Source organism: Paracoccidioides lutzii, assembly GCF_000150705.2.
Source record: "Paracoccidioides lutzii Pb01 unplaced genomic scaffold supercont2.17, whole genome shotgun sequence".
In the NCBI taxonomy this organism is placed as follows: domain Eukaryota; kingdom Fungi; phylum Ascomycota; class Eurotiomycetes; order Onygenales; family Ajellomycetaceae; genus Paracoccidioides; species Paracoccidioides lutzii.
Genome location: NW_015440963.1, coordinates 68628 through 89040, shown reverse-complemented (window position 1 = coordinate 89040; position 20413 = coordinate 68628). Strand labels below are relative to the sequence as shown.

Sequence of the window (20413 nt, the reverse complement as noted above, 5' to 3'; positions counted from 1 at the left end):
TGAATGAATTGATTGACAACAATAAAAATAGAGAGGTGAAACAAAGCAGATTGTACGGGGTATACAGGAGCAAAGTAAGAGTCTAAGCAGAAGAGAGGTGGGATAACAAAGAGAGAAATCGAAGTGGATGATGAGTTGGTGATGAGTTGGTTGGCTGCCGGTTCTTCAGGGCTGGTAATGATTGATAGCCCTATGACCCGATGACCCTGTAGGGAACCGCCAGCAACCTACGAACAGGCGAGCAGTCCAGCACCGACCACCACCAACGCATGCCCCCCGGGTAGGAGGAAAATGCAGAATATGGATGGCAGCTGGCCTTGGGAGGAGGTTTAGTTTAGTGAAATACTGGTGCTGAAATACTGGTGGTGATTAAGCTGTGAGTGGTGTTTATGTGTAGTTTGTATAGATAATTATGTCCATGGTTTGTTTCATCGTGATTGTTTTGAAGCTGAAGACGGGCTGAGTCAGGAATAAGTCAGCCAATAAGCCACGTGATAAAAATGGATTAATCAGCTGGAATTCTAGCAACTATTCTGTATTGGGAATGGCGTGTTTCCACACACACACAGATTTTGCCCGAACATCAGAACTTCGAGGCGAACGAAAGAAGGAGAAACTGGAGAAATTGAAAGAACGTCGGACTCGTCGCCTTCACCCCCTCATCTGCCTCCTGTGCAGATAAGTCCTCTCCTCTTGTACATCAGCCATCTAGCGCTTCCTGTCGCCTGTCACCATGGCACCGAGCTTTGACACCCTTTCAGAGCAGGATCTCCACGAGGAGGAGTTGGAGATCGACTTTTCAGGTGGGTGTGCTCTTTTTTCTATCTTGCCCAAACAATCAGTCCACGGTGATGGTCGTTTTTGAGATCCCCCAATCGCTAATGGAATGAAATTTTTTTGTTGTTTTGTCAATAGACCTCAAAGCGCAATATGAAGTACGACTGGAAGAAAGCTTGGATGCCTTCGTTGTTATTGATGGCCTGCCAATTGTGCCGGAGGAGAGCAAACCACGACTCATCAAGTTCCTGTTGAAAAAATTGAATACCGTTGGCCGGACGAGCGAAGATGCCATTTTTATGCCCATGAACGAGAAGCAGATGACCGAAGGGTGTGTTACCAAAGGAAAAAATGAACTATTATTATAAAAATAATAATAATAAAAATTAAAAAAAAAAAAAAAAAAAAAAAAAATTAGAAATCCAATATCTTCAAATCTGTTGACGGGCTACTGACTTTTACTCCATGTGTTTTAGATTCGCATTTGTTGAATACGAATCTCCAGAACAGGCCCTCGAGGCCACTAAACATCTTCACGGCACCCCTCTTGATAAGAAACATACATTGGCTGTTAATAAGCTGACGGATATCGATCGGTATGGACGTGAGGGCCGTGTTGATGAGAAATATAAACCACCCACCATCGAACCATTTCACGAAAAAGATCATCTTAGATCCTGGCTAGGTGACCCCAATGCCCGCGACCAATTTACCATGTACCGAGGGGACAAAGTTGGGGTGTTCTGGAACATGAAAAAGGACCCACCAGAGAATATCGTAGATAGGGATCATTGGACACAGCTTTTTGTGCAGTGGTCTCCGCAGGGGACATACCTCGCTTCCGTTCATCCTCAAGGCGTACAGCTCTGGGGAGGCCCGCAATTCACTAAACAAAAGCAATTCCCCCACCCCTTCGTTCAGCTCATCGAGTTCTCCCCCGGTGAAAGTTACTTGACTACCTGGTCAGCACGCCCCATTCAGATCGAAGGACCGCACCCGATCCTATCCTACGAAGAAGACGGCAAGCATTTTATTATTTGGGACATCACTACGGGCAAGCCATTACGATCTTTTGTCAATCATGACGTTCCGGCTGCTTCTGGCCCGGAGGGAGAGGCTGTGAAGAAGAAGATCCAATGGCCTGCGTTTAAGTGGTCTGCAGACGAGAAATACGTGGCCCGGATGCTTCCAGGTCAATCTATATCTGTTTATGAACTGCCACGGATGAGTCTCCTCGACAAGGCATCTATTAAAATTGAAAAAGTTAAAGATTTCGAGTGGGCCCCCGCCACCCCTCAACGTGAAGGCATCAAGGAGTACGAACAGCTATTATCCTTTTGGACTCCCGAGATGGACAGTAACCCAGCCAAAGTTGGTTTGATGAGCATTCCTTCGAAGCAAATTGTGCGAACAAGAAATCTCTTTCATGTTACCGATGTTAAACTGCACTGGCAATCGCAGGGTGCCTATCTCTGTGTCAAAGTTGACCGACATTCCAAATCTAAGAAGTCCCTCGCCACAAACCTCGAAATCTTCCGTGTCAAGGAGAAGGGAGTGCCTGTTGAGGTTGTGGATTCAATCAAAGATCCCGTGATCAACTTCGCCTGGGAACCCAATGGTGATCGATTCGTTCTGATCACAACAGGTGAAGCTACTCCAGGTGCTGCAATCGCGCCCAAAACCGCCGTCTCATTCTTTTGCCCTGAGAAGGTCAAGGTTTCCGGCACCGGCAACTTCAAACTCATCCGCACCATCGAGAAGAAGACGAGCAACGGCATATATTGGTCTCCCAAAGGCCGGTTCGTTGTTGTTGCCACTGTCCACTCGCAACAAAATTTCGATCTCGACTTCTGGGACCTAGATTTTGAGGGCGAGAAGCAAGAGAACGAGAAGGACCTTTCTGCCAATCTCCAGCTAATGAAAACTACCGATCATTACGGCGTCACCGATATTGACTGGGACCCCACTGGCCGCTATGTTGTCAGCAGTGCCAGCGCCTGGACTCACACTGTAAGTTTGATCTTTTTTCACTTTTGATTCTCCTTTTTTTCCTTTTTCTTCTACGCCAAAGGGAACTTCAAAGGCTCACTGAGCTAACCAATTACTACCACATACAGTTGGAAAACGGCTACAACATCCATACATTCTCCGGCACCACCCTGGCCGAACATCCTACCGAGAAGTTCAAGCAATTCCTCTGGCGCCCACGGCCTCCAACATTCCTCAGCAAGGAGGAGCAAAAGCAAATCCGCAAGAACCTGCGCGAATACTCCCGCGAGTTCGACGAAGAAGACAAATACGCTGTCGATATTGCCAACACGGCCATCGTCGAGATGCGTAAGAGAGTCCTCAACGAATGGACTGCTTGGGTGCGTCGGGAGAAGGAAATGCTGGATGAGGAGATTGATGTGCTGGGTCTAGAGAGGGAGGAGGATGTTGCTGCGGCCGCCAAGAAAGAGGTAGAGACGGAGGGCACAGTTGTTGAGGAGATTATGGAGGAGATCATTGATGAAACGGAAGAAGTTATTGGATGAAAGCTGTGTTAGTTCTTTTTCCTGGGACTTGCTGGCATTTGTTCGTCGAGTAAACCAGGGTGTCCTTGTTCTCAATCATGTTCTAATGCATGAGTCATGCCTGCCATGTCAATTTTCCCTTCCGCCAGATTATGGCTGAGATCTTTTGTTGCTTCCTTTTTGTCCCATGGTAGGAGTCACTTCATTTGCCTAGGTATGGATGGAATCATGATAGAAGTTTCAAAGACGTCGCTTGCACGTTGACCTTCGGATACCTGGGCGCATTAAAAGAAAAAAAAATACATCCACCAATAGCAACGCACGATTCCATGCTGAAGTAACGTTGAAGATAGGGTTCAAACCTAATTCAATAGGCTAAACTCAAAGAGGCTTAGTTGCTGCGTGGGCAAAGCTTATCTACTTTCTCTCAGCTGGAATGGCTCCGATCTCGGGTCTTTCTCACCCAGGGATAGGATATTTAGATTACTGGACGATAAAGGCTGCATTCTCAATGAATACTGCAAAAAGCTCATGGAAATTACTGGCACTCAATTACACATGTGAGGCAAGGGAGCTGAGATTTGTCGCTTCCATCCCAATTTTTTATTCTTTTTTATTCATATTTTATATATATATTTTTCCAATCTAGATATATGGATAATAAATTAGATTCGTTTCTCGGGCCGCTTGGCTGCTGCTGTTCGGAGGAGGCTCGGACATTTACCAGTTAGCATTTTTTGCTGTTTCTCCTTTTCCTTTTCACCTTTAAGGTACTCGTTAGACATTTACCTAGAGGTGTATGTAACTAGGCGGCTAAATGTGGGGAAAATACCGCATGCGCGACTTCCTGGTAAGAGAGTTGTTAGCTTTCGCATATCCCAATTCAATCCATATTCCTTCAGCAGCCATTAGAGTGCAGGAGGGGTATATACAAATCACTCTCGTGTAGAGGGTGCAAGCTGTGTCTGGGATTGGAAACTTTCGGCGGAACCTTGACTCAAGGTGATACTTGGACAGAGTAGATTTCTGGCCGGTTGATTAACTACTTCGCAAAAAAAAAAAAAAAAAAAAAAAAAAAAAGGGAAAGAAAGAAAGAATGGAAGGAAGAAAAGAAAAGGGCCTTCACATAGTTTATAAATAGTATCTGTTAAAATGTTCCTGAAATACCGAAATTATGAATCCATGTCACGCTGATTTAGAGTGCTGGATCAACAGCAACCACTGTGGAATTGAAAAATAATGACACTACTTAGCTCCATTTAAGAAGGTTCTAAAAAGTTGTCATAGCGTGGATTTTGTCTCCATTGGTGTTATTTCACAGACAGTTCGTCCAAGGTAGAGGTACCATTAGAACAAGCAGCAAACGACGAGGGAATATTTAATAGTGTGCAGCCCCATTGTGTGGCATTCAGAGATGCTCCTCAAACCAAGCGACGGCCTGCAGGAATGCCTGTTCCTTCGCGAACTTAACAACCTTATTGCTTAGGTCGCCACGGACAGCGAAGCCGTGCACGACGCCGGAGAATAGGTTGATCTGCCAGGGCTGGCCGACTTTTGCGAGGATTTCTTCGGATTGGTGACGTAGGCTTGAGGGGAAAATGGAATCGGTTTCTAATTTGCGACATATTTGTTAGTTGGAGAGGAGCAGTGTAAGAGGTGATGGTACTGTCTCTGTAACGATCGAGAGAGTGTGTAGGCATGCATTTAACTACTTACCGGCAGCTGAAATAGCGTAGGGTCCTTGAATGGCTGCCAGTTCCTCTGAAGTGACGAAGGACGGATGGGCGACATATCCCACGTCGACGGTTCCAGACCCCCTCATGAATCGTGTCACATACTGTATTTACAAAAGCATCGAATTAGCTCTCTTCTCTCTCTCTCTCTCTCTCTTTTATTTTTTCTGTATCCCAATTTGCGGTCTCCGTTCCCTTAACCGAAGCCCTTCCATCTCACCTCCACATGGGATCAGAACTAACCTTAGCACCAAAGCAATATCCCGCAGCTCCAACTTTTTTAATCCCTAATGTCTCCCGCACGTGCTGTATCGTTGCAGCAGCGATCGGATCGACGGTTTCTGGGGTGTAATCTTTCAGCCAAGCCATGATGTCGACTTGGCCACCCTCGAACTGGTTGATTGTGAGGGGTTTGCCGCCGAACAGGTCCGGCATGACGACCAAGTAGCCGCGGGAAGCATAGTCGTCGGCGAGAAATTTAGCATTGTCGTACAGGCCTAGGATATCGGTGAAGATGATGATGGCTTTATCTGGATTGGCGGTGCTGGGATAGGAGAAGTATGCGTCGACTGGAACATGTTTATGATTGGCATAGTTAGTCAGTTGGTCAATCGGCATTGGTATTTACGGTTCAAGAGCTCGGAGATGTATCTATATATACAGTTGCTGATTTTTTTGACCACGCCTGAGGCGGTGCCTTCGTGCTTGAAGCCGCTAGCGCAGCATGAGCTGGGGGGATGAGAAGCCATTGCTTGTGCTTGCGAAGTTTAAATTATCTAGGTGAGACGGTGAAAGAGGGGATGGAGTACGGAGCGGGTGAAAAAGAGGGAGGCGACGTAATTAAAAGGGGGGATGGCTAAATATGGGAAGATGGAATGCGAGGCTTTAAAATTGCATCCCTTTCTTTGTCTACGTGTGTATCGGGGCAACCCGCTCAGCTAAATACAATCCGTATTCCCATTAATTAGTTAACAACTAATTAGTTAGTGTGGTTATGCGGTACAATGGAGCACGATAATAGCGAGTATTGCTATCTCTGCATTATTCTCCCCGCGGCCCAGAGTTGAAGTGCCTAGGTATGTCATCCACTCGTCCTCGGCCGGAATGCTGCTAATTGGATTCCCAATCCAATGCGCCTCATCCCGTTTACTTGTGAGCTGATAAATTTCTTTCCAGCTGTGCTGCTAAAGGATTTGTTTTCAGCTTGGGGGATCTCTCTCTCTCTCTCTTTTTTTTTTCCCCCCCCTTCTTTTAGGGGGGAGAGCAACTCCTGTAATATTATTTCCCAGGCATTTAGGTGCAGAGGTTCCGGTACACCTGGGCTGCATTCCTCATCGGCTCGAATTATATCACCCGCGGGGGCCAAACATCAGAGCAAGGAATTTTAGATGTTCCTCTGCTTTCCCCCGCCTTTTTCTGGCAGCCGACCCCGCCTTGCTTACTAGGCTGGGTTAGGTTGGCCATGTGACAATGTTCGGAAATGGAACAATAATATCCCGGAAGCATCGCACCGTTGACTAATCCGTTCAATGGAAAAATCTCTCAAACTTCAAAACTTTTCTCCCCGCAGAAAGAATAGCTAACGAATGGGACGATGTTATTATATCTCGCAAAGGAACGGGCATGGTTATTCTGATGTGATTTGCTTTCAGCTAGGACAAGCTTATGAAAACCTTTTTTTTTCTTATCCAGAAACTCAATGATGAAAGAAAGAAAGCTTACGCAGTTGAACCTTGGAAAGGATGACCACAAACAACTCTTATTCCACTAGTAGTTTATGAAAAGCCTGGAAATGGACAAATGAAACCAATCATCATCTATCTGCAAGCTCTGAACCAGGCGGCCGCTCCATGGCTTTGTTTGGGTCAAAGATCCAGGTCAGATTCGATTGCAGCAGATTGTCTCAAATTTCTTTATAGTACTAGTTAATTAAGGGCTGCATTCATCCGTCCATTTCATGAATCTTGGAAGTTCAGTTTCTCAGCATTTTTCAAAAAGCTGATTAATTCAGACTCTACTATTATTAATCATCGATGTCTGTCCCCGGCGCAAGGTCCCCCAGTTTCAAGTTCCTGGGTTACAAACTTTCCGAAGTAACTAGTTAGATAACTAACTGCCTGCTTGAAGCGAGGTATCCACTGGCAGTCTAGCTATGTGCATTCCCGCCAGCCGCGGTAGATAATGAACGCAACTAACAAAAATCCGCAAGCAACTATTATACCAAGAGTCAATGATTCGCCTGCAATCACAACCCTTGCAACCTTGCGACCTTGCGCGCAGCACGTTGAAGCTTGAACGAGTAACTAATATTCTCATGTCAACTAACGTAGTTTGTGCCCACCTGGCAACTGGCGCCACCGTCTATTACGATTTCTGCAGAGCCCTTTGATCCTACCCCGATTTACGCACTGGAGGCAATGGCAAGGATTAAGCAGAAATTAGCAATTGGGAAAATGCCGGAGAAGGAGAAAGAACTATTATCCGACCCTTTTCAAGGGGAAGGTTTGACTGGGTGCGAAATGGGTTGGATCCCTGCACTGGATTTTAAGCCTCTGCCCCAGAGGTTGTCTGTTTTGATACATTTTATGTGATATAACGTATAAATCAGTGATATATACCAGCGTCCTCGCCTGGGTTCTCCATATTACTCCATACATGAAGACGTCCCAACATACAGAATAATACATACATATCATGACAACTGCCAATTACCTAGTCACGGGCTCCACCAGCGGCCTTGGAGCCTCTGTCCTCGCGACCCTCTACAAATCCGTCAACAACCCGGCTCAGATCATAGCTTCCTCGTCCCGTGCTGAAGCCGCAGACGAGCTCCAGAAAGACTACCCCGGTACCCAATTCCGGATCACCAATTACGACGACCTGTCAGGGTTGGAGAATGCCTTCAAAGGTGTCGAGCGGTTGTTCTTCGTGTCCACTCCCACCGTAGATGTAACCAGGAGGGCTCAGCAACACTCAAATGTTATTGAGGCAGCCAAGAAAGCTACTGTTGGCCACGTATGAGTTGACTGATTATTATATTTCCTTTCCTTTCTTTTCCTTTCTCTTCCTTTTAATTAATTTATTTAATTAATTTATATATTACTGTTGTTGTTGTTGTTGTTGTCGGAAAGTGTTAAGATGAGTACTTACTTTCTATGCTTTTATCTGTTGCAGGTATATTACTCTAGCCTGGCATTCGGCGGATATAGATCGGATTCAAAGGCTATTGTGCAGGCTGCACATCTTATCACGGAGGAGCAACTAAAAAGGTTTATTATTCCGCCCATTCGCTCCGTTCAACCGTTCCATTTTTGATATTGATCCTCCCCTTTCCCCTTTTAGATCTGGTGTCCCCTATACCTCTGTGCGCGAAGGCATCTACGCCGATGCCTTCCCCATCTTCTCGGCCTGGTACCCGGACACAACCACCATCTACATCCCCACTGACGGGCCCATCACCTGGACCTCCCGCACAGAGCTTGGCGAAGCAACCGCCAAACTCATGCTGCGCGACCCGTCCACCCTCTCCTCGCTCATCAGAAATGACGACAACATCGCCCTCCTGACTGGTCCCCGTGCGTACACTTTTGCTGACCTCGCCACAACACTAACCCGTGCGACAGGCACGAAGATTGCGGTGCAGCAAGTCCCGCGGGATAAGTATGCGGCTGTTGTGGCGCGAAACGACGCCAAGGAGGGTCATGGCGGGAAATCTGCCCGATTCTGGGAGGTGTGGGCTAGTTTGCTGGATGCGGTGGGGCAAGGGGAGGCGGCCACGGTGGATCCGCTGATGGGGGAGCTTCTAGGGCGCCCACCGCGAGATGGGATGGAGTATATCGAGGAGCTAGTGAGGGAGGCTGCTTCTCGAGGTGGATATACGTGGCATCAGAATTATGATATAGGTAGGGAGTAAAGATGTTTTCTCTTCTATCAGATTCATGGTTCATCTTGAGAGAAACCCACGTGTGTATACGCACATTGAGCCGATTGGCAAGGCCAATGGGAAACCCGGGAACTGAACTGTATTTTGTATGTCCTAGTAACTCTAATTGAAACTAATCCGTAGAAATTTTATGAAAATACGGAGTAATAATAGGAGGAAAGAAAGATGATGAGATGATAAGCATAAGGATTATTCGATTGGATTGGATTGAAAAGCAGACTGTCTCTTGACAGGCTCCCTTGGCAGGCTAAGCGCAGAAAAAGAGTGCATGCATACATGAATAGCGGACCCGACAGGATGGGTCGTGGCGGCGGTGATTGGTAGAGGAGCAACAGGGCTGGAATATCAGGAATCAACAGCGAATGCTAATTAAATGGCTAATAAAAACGTTACGAGTTAACGAACAGGGAGGAGGGTTTCCTCCTAAATAGAACAGTAAGAGCAGGCTTTGGAATAATATTGATTGAGGGGGCAAAATCTGTCGGAGTTTGAATGACTCTAGTTAGGTTTATGTGGACATAACAAGTCACTAACCACCGAGTTACTCTGTACATGTAGCCAGAGAGATTGAGCGCTCAAGATCAAGGTCAAGATCAAGATTAAAAATAGGCCGCTCATGCTTTAATTTTCAAGTTCTCTTTTCTTTTCTTCTTTCCTTTTTACCAATCAATTTCTCCCTTTTTCGAATCTGCCTAATCAACCGCCTGAACAACTTCTGTTCTTCAGTTGTTGGGGCATGCTCATCGCTGTGCTGACTTGTTGACCACAGTAATAAATGCTATTGTTTGGGTCTCAAGGAAAAATAATTACTGGTCTTTCTCTGTTCTCTAAACACTTCTAACTATCACTCTATCACTCTGTTACACTGCTACTCTTGGTTGCTCTGTTACTCTGTTACTCTGTTAGTTGTTGTTCTGTTCTGCCTGCACTGCCACATCTTTAAGTTAACTCACTACTATGTCCTCTCTGATGGCATTTTAACTATGAATGATTAACTAACATTTGAACAGGCGTCTTAGTAACAAACCTCATCCTCAACCACCCGCCCTCACATTTTTTCTCTTCCTTTCATCCTCCAACAACTTCATCCCCCTCTCAACCTCATCCCACATCCCAACGCTTGGAGGACAGGAACACGGACAAGCCCTCCTGCTCCTCCTCCTTGATCTGGCCAAGGCACCAGCTTCCAGAGCATGTACACTTTGAAACAAGACCGCCCTCATCCCGTATCACCGCCGCCAGCACCGCTCGCCATGGATCACCTCCAACATGGTTATTCCTCCTCAAACCCCGCCACCCTGCCCGGCATTCCAGAGACCCCTAGAGCCGTTTCCACGGTCTTCGAGGGTCGCATCTACTCCCTCGATGTCGTCCAGCAACCCATCCGCGCTCGAATGTGTGGGTTTGGTGACAAGGTCTGTTCTAACCTACCTACATACCACACATCCCTCCCCCTTCCCCTTCCCCCACTTTCCCCCGGTCCATTCCAAAATCTATTATCCATCCATCCTCCCCCTCTAGCTTATCTATCTCTCCGTCTATGTCCATTAACACTCGTCTCCCATCACAGGATCGGCGACCAATTACACCTCCTCCCTGCATCAGACTGATTGTCCGCGACGCTGCTACCCAGAAGGAGATCGATATCAAGTGTGTTCCCGATTTCCTTTCTGTCGCGAACCTCGATGTCGTTCGTGGGTTGCATATATCATTATTGTAGTTTTTATTTATACATTTATATGACTTTCTACTAATACGTTGCCTGTCGTTGCATAGTGAAATGGACACTTCTTTCTACGTCCTGACCGTCGACCTGTGGAACGCAGAGGGCACCAACGAGGTCAACCTCGTCCGCCACTCCGCGACATCCCCCTCGATCTCTACCGCTACCTCCTCCGCATATCCCCCTCCGGCCAACATCATGCCCTACCCTCCGTATGCACAGGCCCATGGCTATCCCGCGTATCCGCCCTACTACGCTGCACAGCAAGGTTACAATCCTCATGCTGGCTATCAATATCAGCAAGGGGGCCCTGATACTTACTACCAGGCTCTTCCCCCCACTGGCGCATACTATGCTCCTGGGACTCCCACTCAGGCTCTTGCTCCCCAATCCGCACTGCCCCATATCTCAACTGCCTCCACAGGCATGTTTACCCGCAACCTCATTGGCAGCCTGAGCGCCAGCGCGTTTCGCCTCACAGACCCAGATGACAAAATCGGAGTCTGGTTTGTCCTACAGGATCTCAGTGTCCGCACAGAAGGTTCATTCCGGTATGTTTACCCAATTATGTACACTATACATGAGCACACACATATATATACGTATATATTGATTGTCGCATTTCTTGTACCAACTCCACTAACAATTCATCGCAACGTTATAGATTAAAGATGAACTTCGTCAACGTTGGCACTCAAACTCAGTCCCAAGAGCAATCGCCCGGGGGGACGCCTTCGAGCCCCGTGATCAATGTTGGATCCGCACCCGTTCTGGCCTCGGTGTTCTCTGATGTTTTCCAAGTGTACTCCGCCAAGAAGTTCCCCGGCGTCATCGAGAGTACCCCTCTGAGCAAGTGCTTCGCGTTCCAGGGTATCAAAATTCCCATTCGCAAGGATGGAGTCAAGGGCCCCCGTGGCTCACAAGTGCACGGAGCCAAGGGACAGGACGCTGAAGGTGAAGACTGGGAAAATGAAGCATGACCGTTTTCCCCGCTTGCTTTTCTATCTTTTACTCCAATTTCTTCTTTCTTTTCAGCAGCGACAACAACGATGGGAGAGATTTCTGTTTGCGGAAACGGCGTTTCAGAGTGGTCAACACAATTACCCCTTTTGGTTAAATTCAGCATCTTTTATGTGCCCTTCTTTCTTACGCAATTTTTGCTTGGTTATCTCGTCTTGAGACTTGGGTTGGTTGGGATTTTTTGTTTCGGTGTTGGTGTTGTATATGTGTGTGTGTGTGTGTGTGTGTGTGTGTGTGTGTGCATATGTGTGTGTGTGTGTGCATATGTGTGAGGGTGAGTGAGTGAGAGAGAGAGAGAGAGAGAGAGAGAGAGTGTGTGTGTGTGTGTGTGTGTGTGTGTGTGCATATGTGTGTGTGTGTGTGCATATGTGTGAGGGTGAGTGAGTGAGAGAGAGAGAGAGAGAGAGAGAGAGAGAGAGTGTGTGTGTGTGTGTGTGCGTTTGTGTGTGTGTGTGTTTTTGTGAATCTGCACATTGTCGTGGTTTGTTTTTCGTTTTGTTTTCATTTTCCTTTTTTGTTTGCCTTTTCGTGTTCTTTTTTTCTTTTTATTTGTTGGGGAATCTTTGAGTTTGGGCCTTTTTAGCAATTCTCTCTTATATTCCCGTGGTCTGTGGGTTAGCAGATGATGAAAATGGTGTCTTTCTTTTTCGAAAAATGATCTTTTCGCTGATAAGAGGGGGTTACTTCGAGGGGAACACCCTTGAAAATGAGAAACAATCAAACAAGCCAGATGCAGAGATGTATAGCTGGGAAACCAAACCAGGTCGGTGTTGGGATAGATGCCCTTCTATTCTATACGACCTTCTTATATCTGGGACGAGCATATTATGCATTTCTAGCTAGTGACTCTTCTGGGCGTGGGTATAGACTACAAACATACCTTCTCTAAATCGCCTTTTGTTTGTTTGTTCTCTCTATACCTTCCTTTTACTTCCTTAAAATGCGAAACTTCAATGTTTTAATGGGATTTGCTTCCAGTTATGTTTCTTTCCCTGTAATGTTTTGCAGGAGCTGGGGTTGGAGCTAGATATAGGCTTTTGCGGATTAGGGTACGTTGTGTTTGCTTTCCAATATGCAATTCGCTGAGCCCCAGCTAATGAATTAATTACCGACCATAGTTCAGTGTTGTTAACATTGATCTGATCAAAATGCTCTGAACGGTAATTATCTCAAGCTGGGGCCATTTGCTGTTCACACATGAGACTGGCCATCAGAGAGGCAAGTTTGGAACCCCCCCCCCCCCCCCCCCCCCCTTTTCCCCCCCTTTTATTTTCTTCTTCTTTTGATTCCAATATCCATATTAACCTTGGTCCATAATTTGTTGGATACTCTCAGGCAGCTGTCTCTCTCCTGCTCTACCTGTGCAAAACATGTCACATGAATCATTACAGATGGGCCTCCTCAGTTGCGTCAACTTGAGATAATGAGCGTCCTGGGAAAAGCGGTGCAGATGCTCGCAACGAAAATACGACACCAACTTGTTGACACTTTGCATGAGTCTGAATGGTGTTCTGCGGATAATCAAGAATAAATGTCGATCATGTGCTTACATTTCCAGAGACAGCAATACCTACATATTGGTGGCATGTTGGATGAAATGATTAGACTTATATATGCGTTCTGGGGAAATACTACCAAGAACGAGTTGTTGGGAGAATTAGCCCAGGAATTCTCCGTCTGAAACTGCGTCAATGCCATGGTTTGATCGAATCGTTCTGGGTTAGTCATAAGTAGTTGGTTTACTATAAGCTATTCCACTTGTGACTGGGTAGGGTGAAAACGAAGTAACAGGATCCTGCCGCACAATGGAGAGGGCACTAATTATATCCTCTTCCATATTTTCCGTCTGGAAACCGTCTGTCGTCGTTATTGAGGGGCCATTGTTCCCGTTAATGGGAGAAAAACGGGTTGAGATGATGGTTCGTCGCAGACTAGGAATTGGTTGAAGATTCCAGCTACAGCTGAAACTTGTGGGAGTGGCAGCTTTCCTGGGGTGGTCAAGGATGGACCAGAGGGTGATGAGTAGGAAAAGCGTTTGGATTTAAAAGAGGCAAATGCTTGTAGGAACTGGTTCCCAGTGTCGGAACATAAACACTCTCTTCCTAGGCATTGAAAATCGAAGTGGAATGCCATGTGGAGTTGCATCCGATTCCAAAGCAAGGGGCGGAGAGAACTCTTGATGCTTGCACAAACTCAATAGATGATCCTTGTTGGACTTCTTGGGTGCTGTGTGCCAGCTGGAATTCCATCATCGTGGAAAATCAACCGGTGAGGGTATATTCATTAGATCCATCACTGTCTGCGTGGAATGAGTTCCCGCACAAGCCAATGTGTCAAGGAGGCAGAATTGGACCCAAGAAATCATTGTGAATGCCCTGAGAAACAAGGCGGGATGTGCTCAGTGAGCTACTGCAACAAAAATTTGTGTTTTGCCGCATAGCCCTGCCTCCAACTTTACGGTGGATGCTAAAATCTCACACAGCCCTCCGGGGGTGACAGTCATACAAACTGGCTTTTCCTCGCTGCTAATTTGGGGTCAGTGCAGTTGGCTTAGCTGTTGGACGGAAATATAAATTGAATTTATGTTTACTATTTCATTTTCAAGATATGGGTGGTCGGGGGGGATTATCTGTGGTTGGCAGATACTTGGAGAGAAAACATATACAATCGCCTAGACGCGAGATACATACCAACAACCATTTCGGCTTCTCTGTTTTGGCAAGGAGACACAGGGTCTCTCTGGATGAGAACGTTTGCCGGTCAAATATGTGGCTTTCAGAAGCGTCTTGACGGAAGGTTCCACCAGTATTTAAGGTCTGGAGACTGGAGGAGGCAGCCGGAAAATCGCTAATTAACCGAGCCTCATCCGACAATAAGAGTCGGGAAATAATAAAAGTTTGAGTGGTGGTGGTGGTGTTTTTTTTTTTTTTGTTGAAAGATGATTTCTTCGTTGAGGCCAAACAGGATGATCTGATCCGATCTGATCGAACACCGTAGGTGAAGTGGAGAATCAGAATCAGGAGGGGACGAAATATTTATATTAAAAACTGGCTTGATATCGAGGGCCCAGAGATAATCTTTGGTCCCATTGTATCGCTAGTTAGCTAAGTAATCAATCAATCATGCATGATTGTTTAATTTGTTTAGCCAGATGTAAATGAGGAACGTTGAAACAACAGGGCAGAGAGGTCCATAGGTGTTGTCCTATGTATAAACTATTGCTGCTTGGGGAATATGAAACGGGTGTCCGGAGGCAACTTTCGCCTCTTATCAAATTCAAAATCGGCACCAAGGAACAGCGTTTGTAACAAGAACTTATTTTTTCTACAGAGAGAAAAGCGTAGAAAATGCGGTAGAAGAACTGGAGAGGTGGTTCGAGGGTAGGAAATCATTCTGGCCTGGTTACCAGAGACTTTTGACCGGCACCAAAGTAAATATTTAGTGAAATAACTAAGTTATAGCTACCTTGTTAGTTAACTAACTTCACCAAACGTGAACTGAGATATTTACTTACTCACAATCTGTAGTGTGTGGGTGTGGGTGTGGGTGTGGGTGTGTGCAAACCACCCTGACATCGAGGGGGTACATCAGACTTTTTGCACGGAGTAAGTTGAAGCTTTGAAGAACTCCCGGGCGAGCCGAGAGAAATCCCACAATTAAATACATAGGATCAAAGTTTCAAACCCTAACTAATAACTAGTCAGTTTTAGTCAACTAAAAGCCTAACAGCTTAGTTAAGCCCATGCAAACGGTTTCAGCGTATGCCCACGCAGCCACTCAAACCCCTCAACCCCTTTTAACTAGCTAACTACGTCACAGATTGGAAGCGCAAGAAATCAAAATATATAATAACTACTGTAACTGGTTGCTTAACTGGTTTGATTTGACTCTGTGGCTTGTGCCTTGGCCAATGCGATAGCTAACTGACTAACCAACTATTAACTGACCATTAGTCAGATTTACGGACGGATCTTTTGCTGTTTGTCCTCATGGAACGAACAACCCCGGCTCATCAGACATCTCTCTCAGAGCTGCTTCTCCCGCCCCACGTCTCTCGCGCTCTAATACAGGCTATACCCCTTTTCTCCGTCTATACGCACCCCGTATTATTGCAACTTTGGCAGATACCCACTGTTTTGGAAAAAACAAGAAAAGAAAGTTAAAAAAAAAAAAAAAAAAGGGAAATAAAAGTAAAAGGAATTCCCAAGAGCTACCCAAAAGTAGATAAACCTCCAAACTCGTCATTGTTAATTATCTAGCTACATCAAACTTCTTCAGTACGATTCTATAGATGAGCTCGGGCACGATGAGCACCGCCTCGCTTCCTCTTGATTCTCTCCTTATTACCAGACATCCGCTTCAGAGGCTTCCCTCTCCCTCGCGTGGTTTTTCTGCTGTTATTCATGTTAGTGAAAGCCTTTTCCATGACAACACATGCCGAAAAACCGACTGATGGTCAGAATATATTGACCGACTGATTGTGTTGTGTGTTTCCAGATAGCTGCGCTGTCAAGTTTCGCATTGTCCTTCAAATAGTAAGTGTTTGCGTCTCTCTGTGGATGTACATAAACAAGAAAAGAAAAAGAAAAAGAAATAAAATATGATATACCCATGTTTCCATCTGCATGCGCCGTCGTTGGCCTTACCCTTTGGAAGCATCATAGAACATCCGAACTTAGCGTGCGTAATCCCCCCCCCCCCCTCCCCAAGAAAAGCAGGAGAATGAAAACGAGTCCTGCGAGTCCTGCTCTTCTTGGGCTAATAGTACCTAAGAAACGAGGCCTACGGATGGCATTTCCAGTACCTGACCATTATTGGTCTCTCCATGGCTACCTTGACAAGCCTGGTAGGCCTCGCCGCGGACCTCCTGCTGTCGTCGCGTCTGTTTGCCCTCAAGAACATGCTTCTGGTATGTAGCGCACCGATGGAGGTGTTGATCAGTATCCTCTACTGGGGCTTGAGAATTGTAAGCTCCACTCGCGATACCCCCAGCCGCCGTATCAAACCCACCTAACGAGGTATTTCGTACAGATTGATACACGGCTTGTGAAGCCCGATTGGGTGGAATTGTCGACAGCGGCGGGTGAGTGTTGGGTTACAATATCTCTCTTTCGTTCCGTGGGATCCCATGGTTTGTTCCTTTTGAGTCAGAATATTGAGACAAGCCTTTCATGGCCACAGATATTGGATTCCATGCCATTCCGGCCCTGGTGTTAACAATGGATCTTCTTTGCTTATCGCCGCCTTGGTCTATCGGCGCTCTGCCGTCCATGGGATTGGCGAGCGCCATTGCATTTGGCTACTGGTTTTGGGTGGAGAAATGCTTCCAGTATAACGGATGGTACTCACTCCTCGCGCCAACACTACCACCCATGCACATATACATGGAATTGGGATAGGTGGAACGTTTCGTCCGGTTAGACTGACTATTACACTGCCCAGGTATCCTTATCCTCTTTTTGAAAAGCTCACCACTGGCGGGAGAATAACCCTTTTTCTGTTCAGTGCCGCGCTGATGGCCATGAACACTGTTTTGCTAAAGCATTTGTACAGCCGGCTGAATGGGTTCGTCCATCCTAGTGCGGCCACACGTCCTGGCGCTGTGAAACGGAGTTAAAACCTTGCCCTTTACTCAAAATATGGTCCAGCGGTAGCCAAGTATCCGAATGATCTTCGGCCTCCGGTTCGGCATTACGATGAGATATATGGAGGATAGCTTCTTTAGTGTTTAGTTAAACAATGACTTGCGCGCAATATCCCCTCTCCCTGATCAAGAACTACATCCTTTCGTGGTTTAATAAGGTGGACTTGTTACGAAGGTCCTTGGCAGCTAGCGTAGCGAATGGATGGCCTATGGATAGAATGGAGTTACAGGAGATAGGTTTTACAGCGAAATATTAGTATTCGTTTATCCCTTAATAGATCTCAAATAAATGTTTGGCATCAATTGGGAAATTGTTCATCGGTAAGTAATAACATAAGTGATCACCTACCAGAACACCAACACCACCTATATTTAAATATGCGTGCTGATGCACTTTTAAGTAGACTGATTTGAATTCTTCACTGCTCTCTTCACAGCTTGTTGAGCAGCTTGAGTCCTAGCTAACTGACACTTTCAAACCAGTTGATTTATGGTTTGATTGATTGAACTAGAAGGGCTCTGTGCACAGCACTTGATATACTGCTTGATCTTGTTGAACTGATGTTCTAACTGACCTACATTGCAGAGAGTCTTTGAGATTTAAAAAGACTGAAATATATGAGATATACCAGAGGGAAGTTTATAGCTGAGAATGTAAATATATAAAAATCTTCTCTGAATTATATAACATTAAATCTAATAATTATATTCTCCAAATTTTCTTTCCAGCTATAGCATATAGACTTAGGAACTTATTCTTATTTACATAATAGATGTCAAGTTTTATATTTCATTTCAATTTGCTCATTTTATGCCTTTTTTTAAAGAAGTAAAATAGCTTATATATAATAATAACTACAGAAGATGAAATAAATACATTAATATATATAAAAAAAATAAATAAATAAAAGTATTTTTCATATGTAATTACTTAAATTCAGCTATTGTATGATATTTATAATCATTTAAAATAGATATGTAATATCTGTCAATTGTATATCTGTATATTAATTGAATATCTATTTCAATCACTTTAAATCTAGCTGATCAAGTAATTCAATTATTCTTGTTAAGCTCAATTACTTAATCTGCAGGTAGATTCTCAATATCATTAAGTCTGATATATTTTGCTCTTAAAAATAATCTATAAAGGGCTATGCCCTAACCCTATAATACCCAGGCTCCGCCTTCGTTGACTACTATCGAAGCGGCGCTCTTGAGGCGGGGCTATCGAGGCAGCACCTCTCGCGTCTGCTTCTGAAGCGGTGCTCAGATCATCCTCATAAAGCCCCTTACTACTGAAGCTCCGCCCTTTATAAAGGAAGCCTGATTCCTACAGATCTGTCTTGCTTTTTCCTTCCTTAATGAATTCTTCTTGTTTTCATACGCGTTAGTTATCAGCTGTTTTCAGCAACTAGCCCGTTACAATAACTTTTATAGAAGTTTGATTTTTTATCACATCATGATGTTAAATGAATTTTCATAGTATTTTTCAATTATAAATGATAAATTCAGATTCTGTACATGTCTTCAGATGTTGAATGATCATATCTCATATGCTTATGATTCAGAGAGATAGGCCTCTCTCATTCATGAATTTATTCATTGAACTAGAGATACTTGATCAGATTTTGATTGTCTTTGTTAAAAAATTCATGTGTGAGATTTGACCGTGTAGTCGGTAAGATCTTGATACACCTTGACAACCACCAACATGCTTGAAAATTGCCCTGTTTCAAAAGCTCTAATAGCTAAGAGAAGCCTTCCTTGATTAGAAGCTTGACCTTTTGATCTGGTGGGCAAAATCGAAATCGAATGATTTTGTGGATTCAGTGGGTGACCTGTTCCGGTAGGGGATCACTTTCGTTAAAAGGGGTGGCAGGATGCTTACATAATAGCTTTTATGAAACCCGTTGGAACGTCAACTCCAGTTCTGCTGCTGTGAGAGCGCCGACTACTACCTGTGCCACCAGCAAAATTCAAGAAACCAAAGACAATACATAGCGGAAGAACCATTGAATACAGCTTCAGGATGAGTCTCACCGTGATGAACGGTTCCTTACGAACAGCGGTCCTGGCTAGCAGAATCCCATGCACTTTCAGCCCACTCATTCTGTCCAACGCCGCCAACACTGCTCCCGGCAGCAGTTTGCACTTTCCGGCGCGGCACCAGCAGTGCAAATATAGCACCTCTTCATTCCCCAGTGCCCAACCGCAATACCACCAGAAGCGCCAGATGAGCACTCGACCCAGCGATCAATCTCTCCTCAAGTTCCAACAAAGCCAAGTCTCGCGGAACCTGGACCAACCGACCTCCTCCCGTTTTCCCCCTTCTGCTGCCGTCCCAAACACCACACCTCTACGCTCTGCCCGCAAAGCCTCTACACAAGCAAGCCCCTCGCCAGTGAGATCCCCAGACACCCCATCCACCCCGGGCTACACATCGTCTGAAAGCATGCCGCTGGATTGGAACTCATTCTTCCGCCTCCGGGCCTCCCGTCGCAAATACTCGCTAATATCCTCAATCATTGCCTCCGTTTGCAGCACCGCCGGCGGTGTCCAGGTCCTGGTGGCGAACAACATAGATACAACGGGTGCACAGGCGTTGGGTCTTGATCCGTTTATTGTTTTGGGACTGGCAACTGCCTCATGTGCGGCGTTAGGTTGGTTGCTTGGTCCGGTACTAGGCAATTCGCTTTGGGGTCTTGTACATAGGAAAAACAAGGCCGCTGTTGCAGTGGTATGTTGATGTGTGCATCTCTCATTTGCTCTTTGGATTCCGAGACTTTTTTTGTTTGTCTCTATTTCTCCATTCCCGTCAATATTTCCTGTTTAATTTATGAGTTTCCAGTTACTGACTAATCCCTTTTCTTCTACAATTTTATTATAACAGAAAGAAAAGGAATTCTACAGCCCGGATAAAGCGTTTCCCGCGTGGATCCATCTGGCAATTCGTATTCCAACCCAGTCCCTGACCTACTATGGCGAGAGGATTGGGCAGCATCCCGGGGATACCGTCAATGGGTTCAAAGACCAGCGGAGCGTTTTAATCGGAAAAGA

General features: G+C 45.5%; 7 protein-coding genes across 7 annotated transcripts in view; 5 read left to right on the top strand and 2 right to left on the bottom strand.

Annotated features, from left to right (window-relative positions):
- Positions 1 to 733: 733 nt before the first annotated feature.
- Positions 734 to 3311, top strand: PAAG_06084 (eukaryotic translation initiation factor 3 subunit B; the record flags this gene model as incomplete). The annotated part of the gene is made up of 4 exons (XM_002791773.1): positions 734 to 803; positions 916 to 1108; positions 1254 to 2787; positions 2895 to 3311. The coding sequence occupies 4 exons, from the start codon at positions 734 to 736 to the stop codon at positions 3309 to 3311; spliced, it is 2214 nt and encodes a 737-aa protein (XP_002791819.1).
- Positions 3312 to 4698: 1387 nt separating this feature from the next.
- On the bottom strand, positions 4699 to 5772 carry PAAG_06083 (dienelactone hydrolase family protein; the record flags this gene model as incomplete). The annotated part of the gene is made up of 4 exons (XM_002791772.2): positions 4699 to 4901; positions 5007 to 5127; positions 5267 to 5592; positions 5685 to 5772. 4 exons carry the CDS (start codon positions 5770 to 5772, stop codon positions 4699 to 4701), a joined length of 738 nt encoding a protein of 245 aa, XP_002791818.1.
- A 1945-nt stretch (positions 5773 to 7717) lies between these two features.
- Positions 7718 to 8936, top strand: PAAG_06082 (hypothetical protein; the record flags this gene model as incomplete). The annotated part of the gene is made up of 3 exons (XM_015845783.1): positions 7718 to 8038; positions 8198 to 8292; positions 8366 to 8936. 3 exons carry the CDS (start codon positions 7718 to 7720, stop codon positions 8934 to 8936), a joined length of 987 nt encoding a protein of 328 aa, XP_015700009.1.
- A 1223-nt stretch (positions 8937 to 10159) lies between these two features.
- Positions 10160 to 11669, top strand: PAAG_06081 (hypothetical protein; the record flags this gene model as incomplete). The annotated part of the gene is made up of 4 exons (XM_002791770.2): positions 10160 to 10381; positions 10537 to 10616; positions 10743 to 11240; positions 11354 to 11669. The coding sequence occupies 4 exons, from the start codon at positions 10160 to 10162 to the stop codon at positions 11667 to 11669; spliced, it is 1116 nt and encodes a 371-aa protein (XP_002791816.2).
- Positions 11670 to 13094: 1425 nt separating this feature from the next.
- On the bottom strand, positions 13095 to 13407 carry PAAG_06080 (hypothetical protein; the record flags this gene model as incomplete). Its single annotated transcript, XM_002791769.2, has 2 exons — positions 13095 to 13220; positions 13342 to 13407. The coding sequence occupies 2 exons, from the start codon at positions 13405 to 13407 to the stop codon at positions 13095 to 13097; spliced, it is 192 nt and encodes a 63-aa protein (XP_002791815.2).
- A 2608-nt stretch (positions 13408 to 16015) lies between these two features.
- PAAG_06079 (hypothetical protein) lies at positions 16016 to 17108 on the top strand (the record flags this gene model as incomplete). The annotated part of the gene is made up of 6 exons (XM_002791768.2): positions 16016 to 16114; positions 16207 to 16244; positions 16366 to 16389; positions 16483 to 16675; positions 16741 to 16792; positions 16891 to 17108. 6 exons carry the CDS (start codon positions 16016 to 16018, stop codon positions 17106 to 17108), a joined length of 624 nt encoding a protein of 207 aa, XP_002791814.2.
- A 2277-nt stretch (positions 17109 to 19385) lies between these two features.
- The window catches only part of PAAG_06078 (hypothetical protein), a gene marked incomplete at both ends in the record, with an annotated part of 1267 nt that continues 239 nt past the window's right edge, over positions 19386 to 20413 (top strand). The window contains 2 exons of the mRNA XM_015845782.1: positions 19386 to 20093; positions 20247 to 20377. Of these exons, the coding sequence (XP_015700008.1) occupies positions 19386 to 20093; positions 20247 to 20377 (839 nt within the window). The remainder of the gene's footprint in view (positions 20094 to 20246; positions 20378 to 20413) is intronic.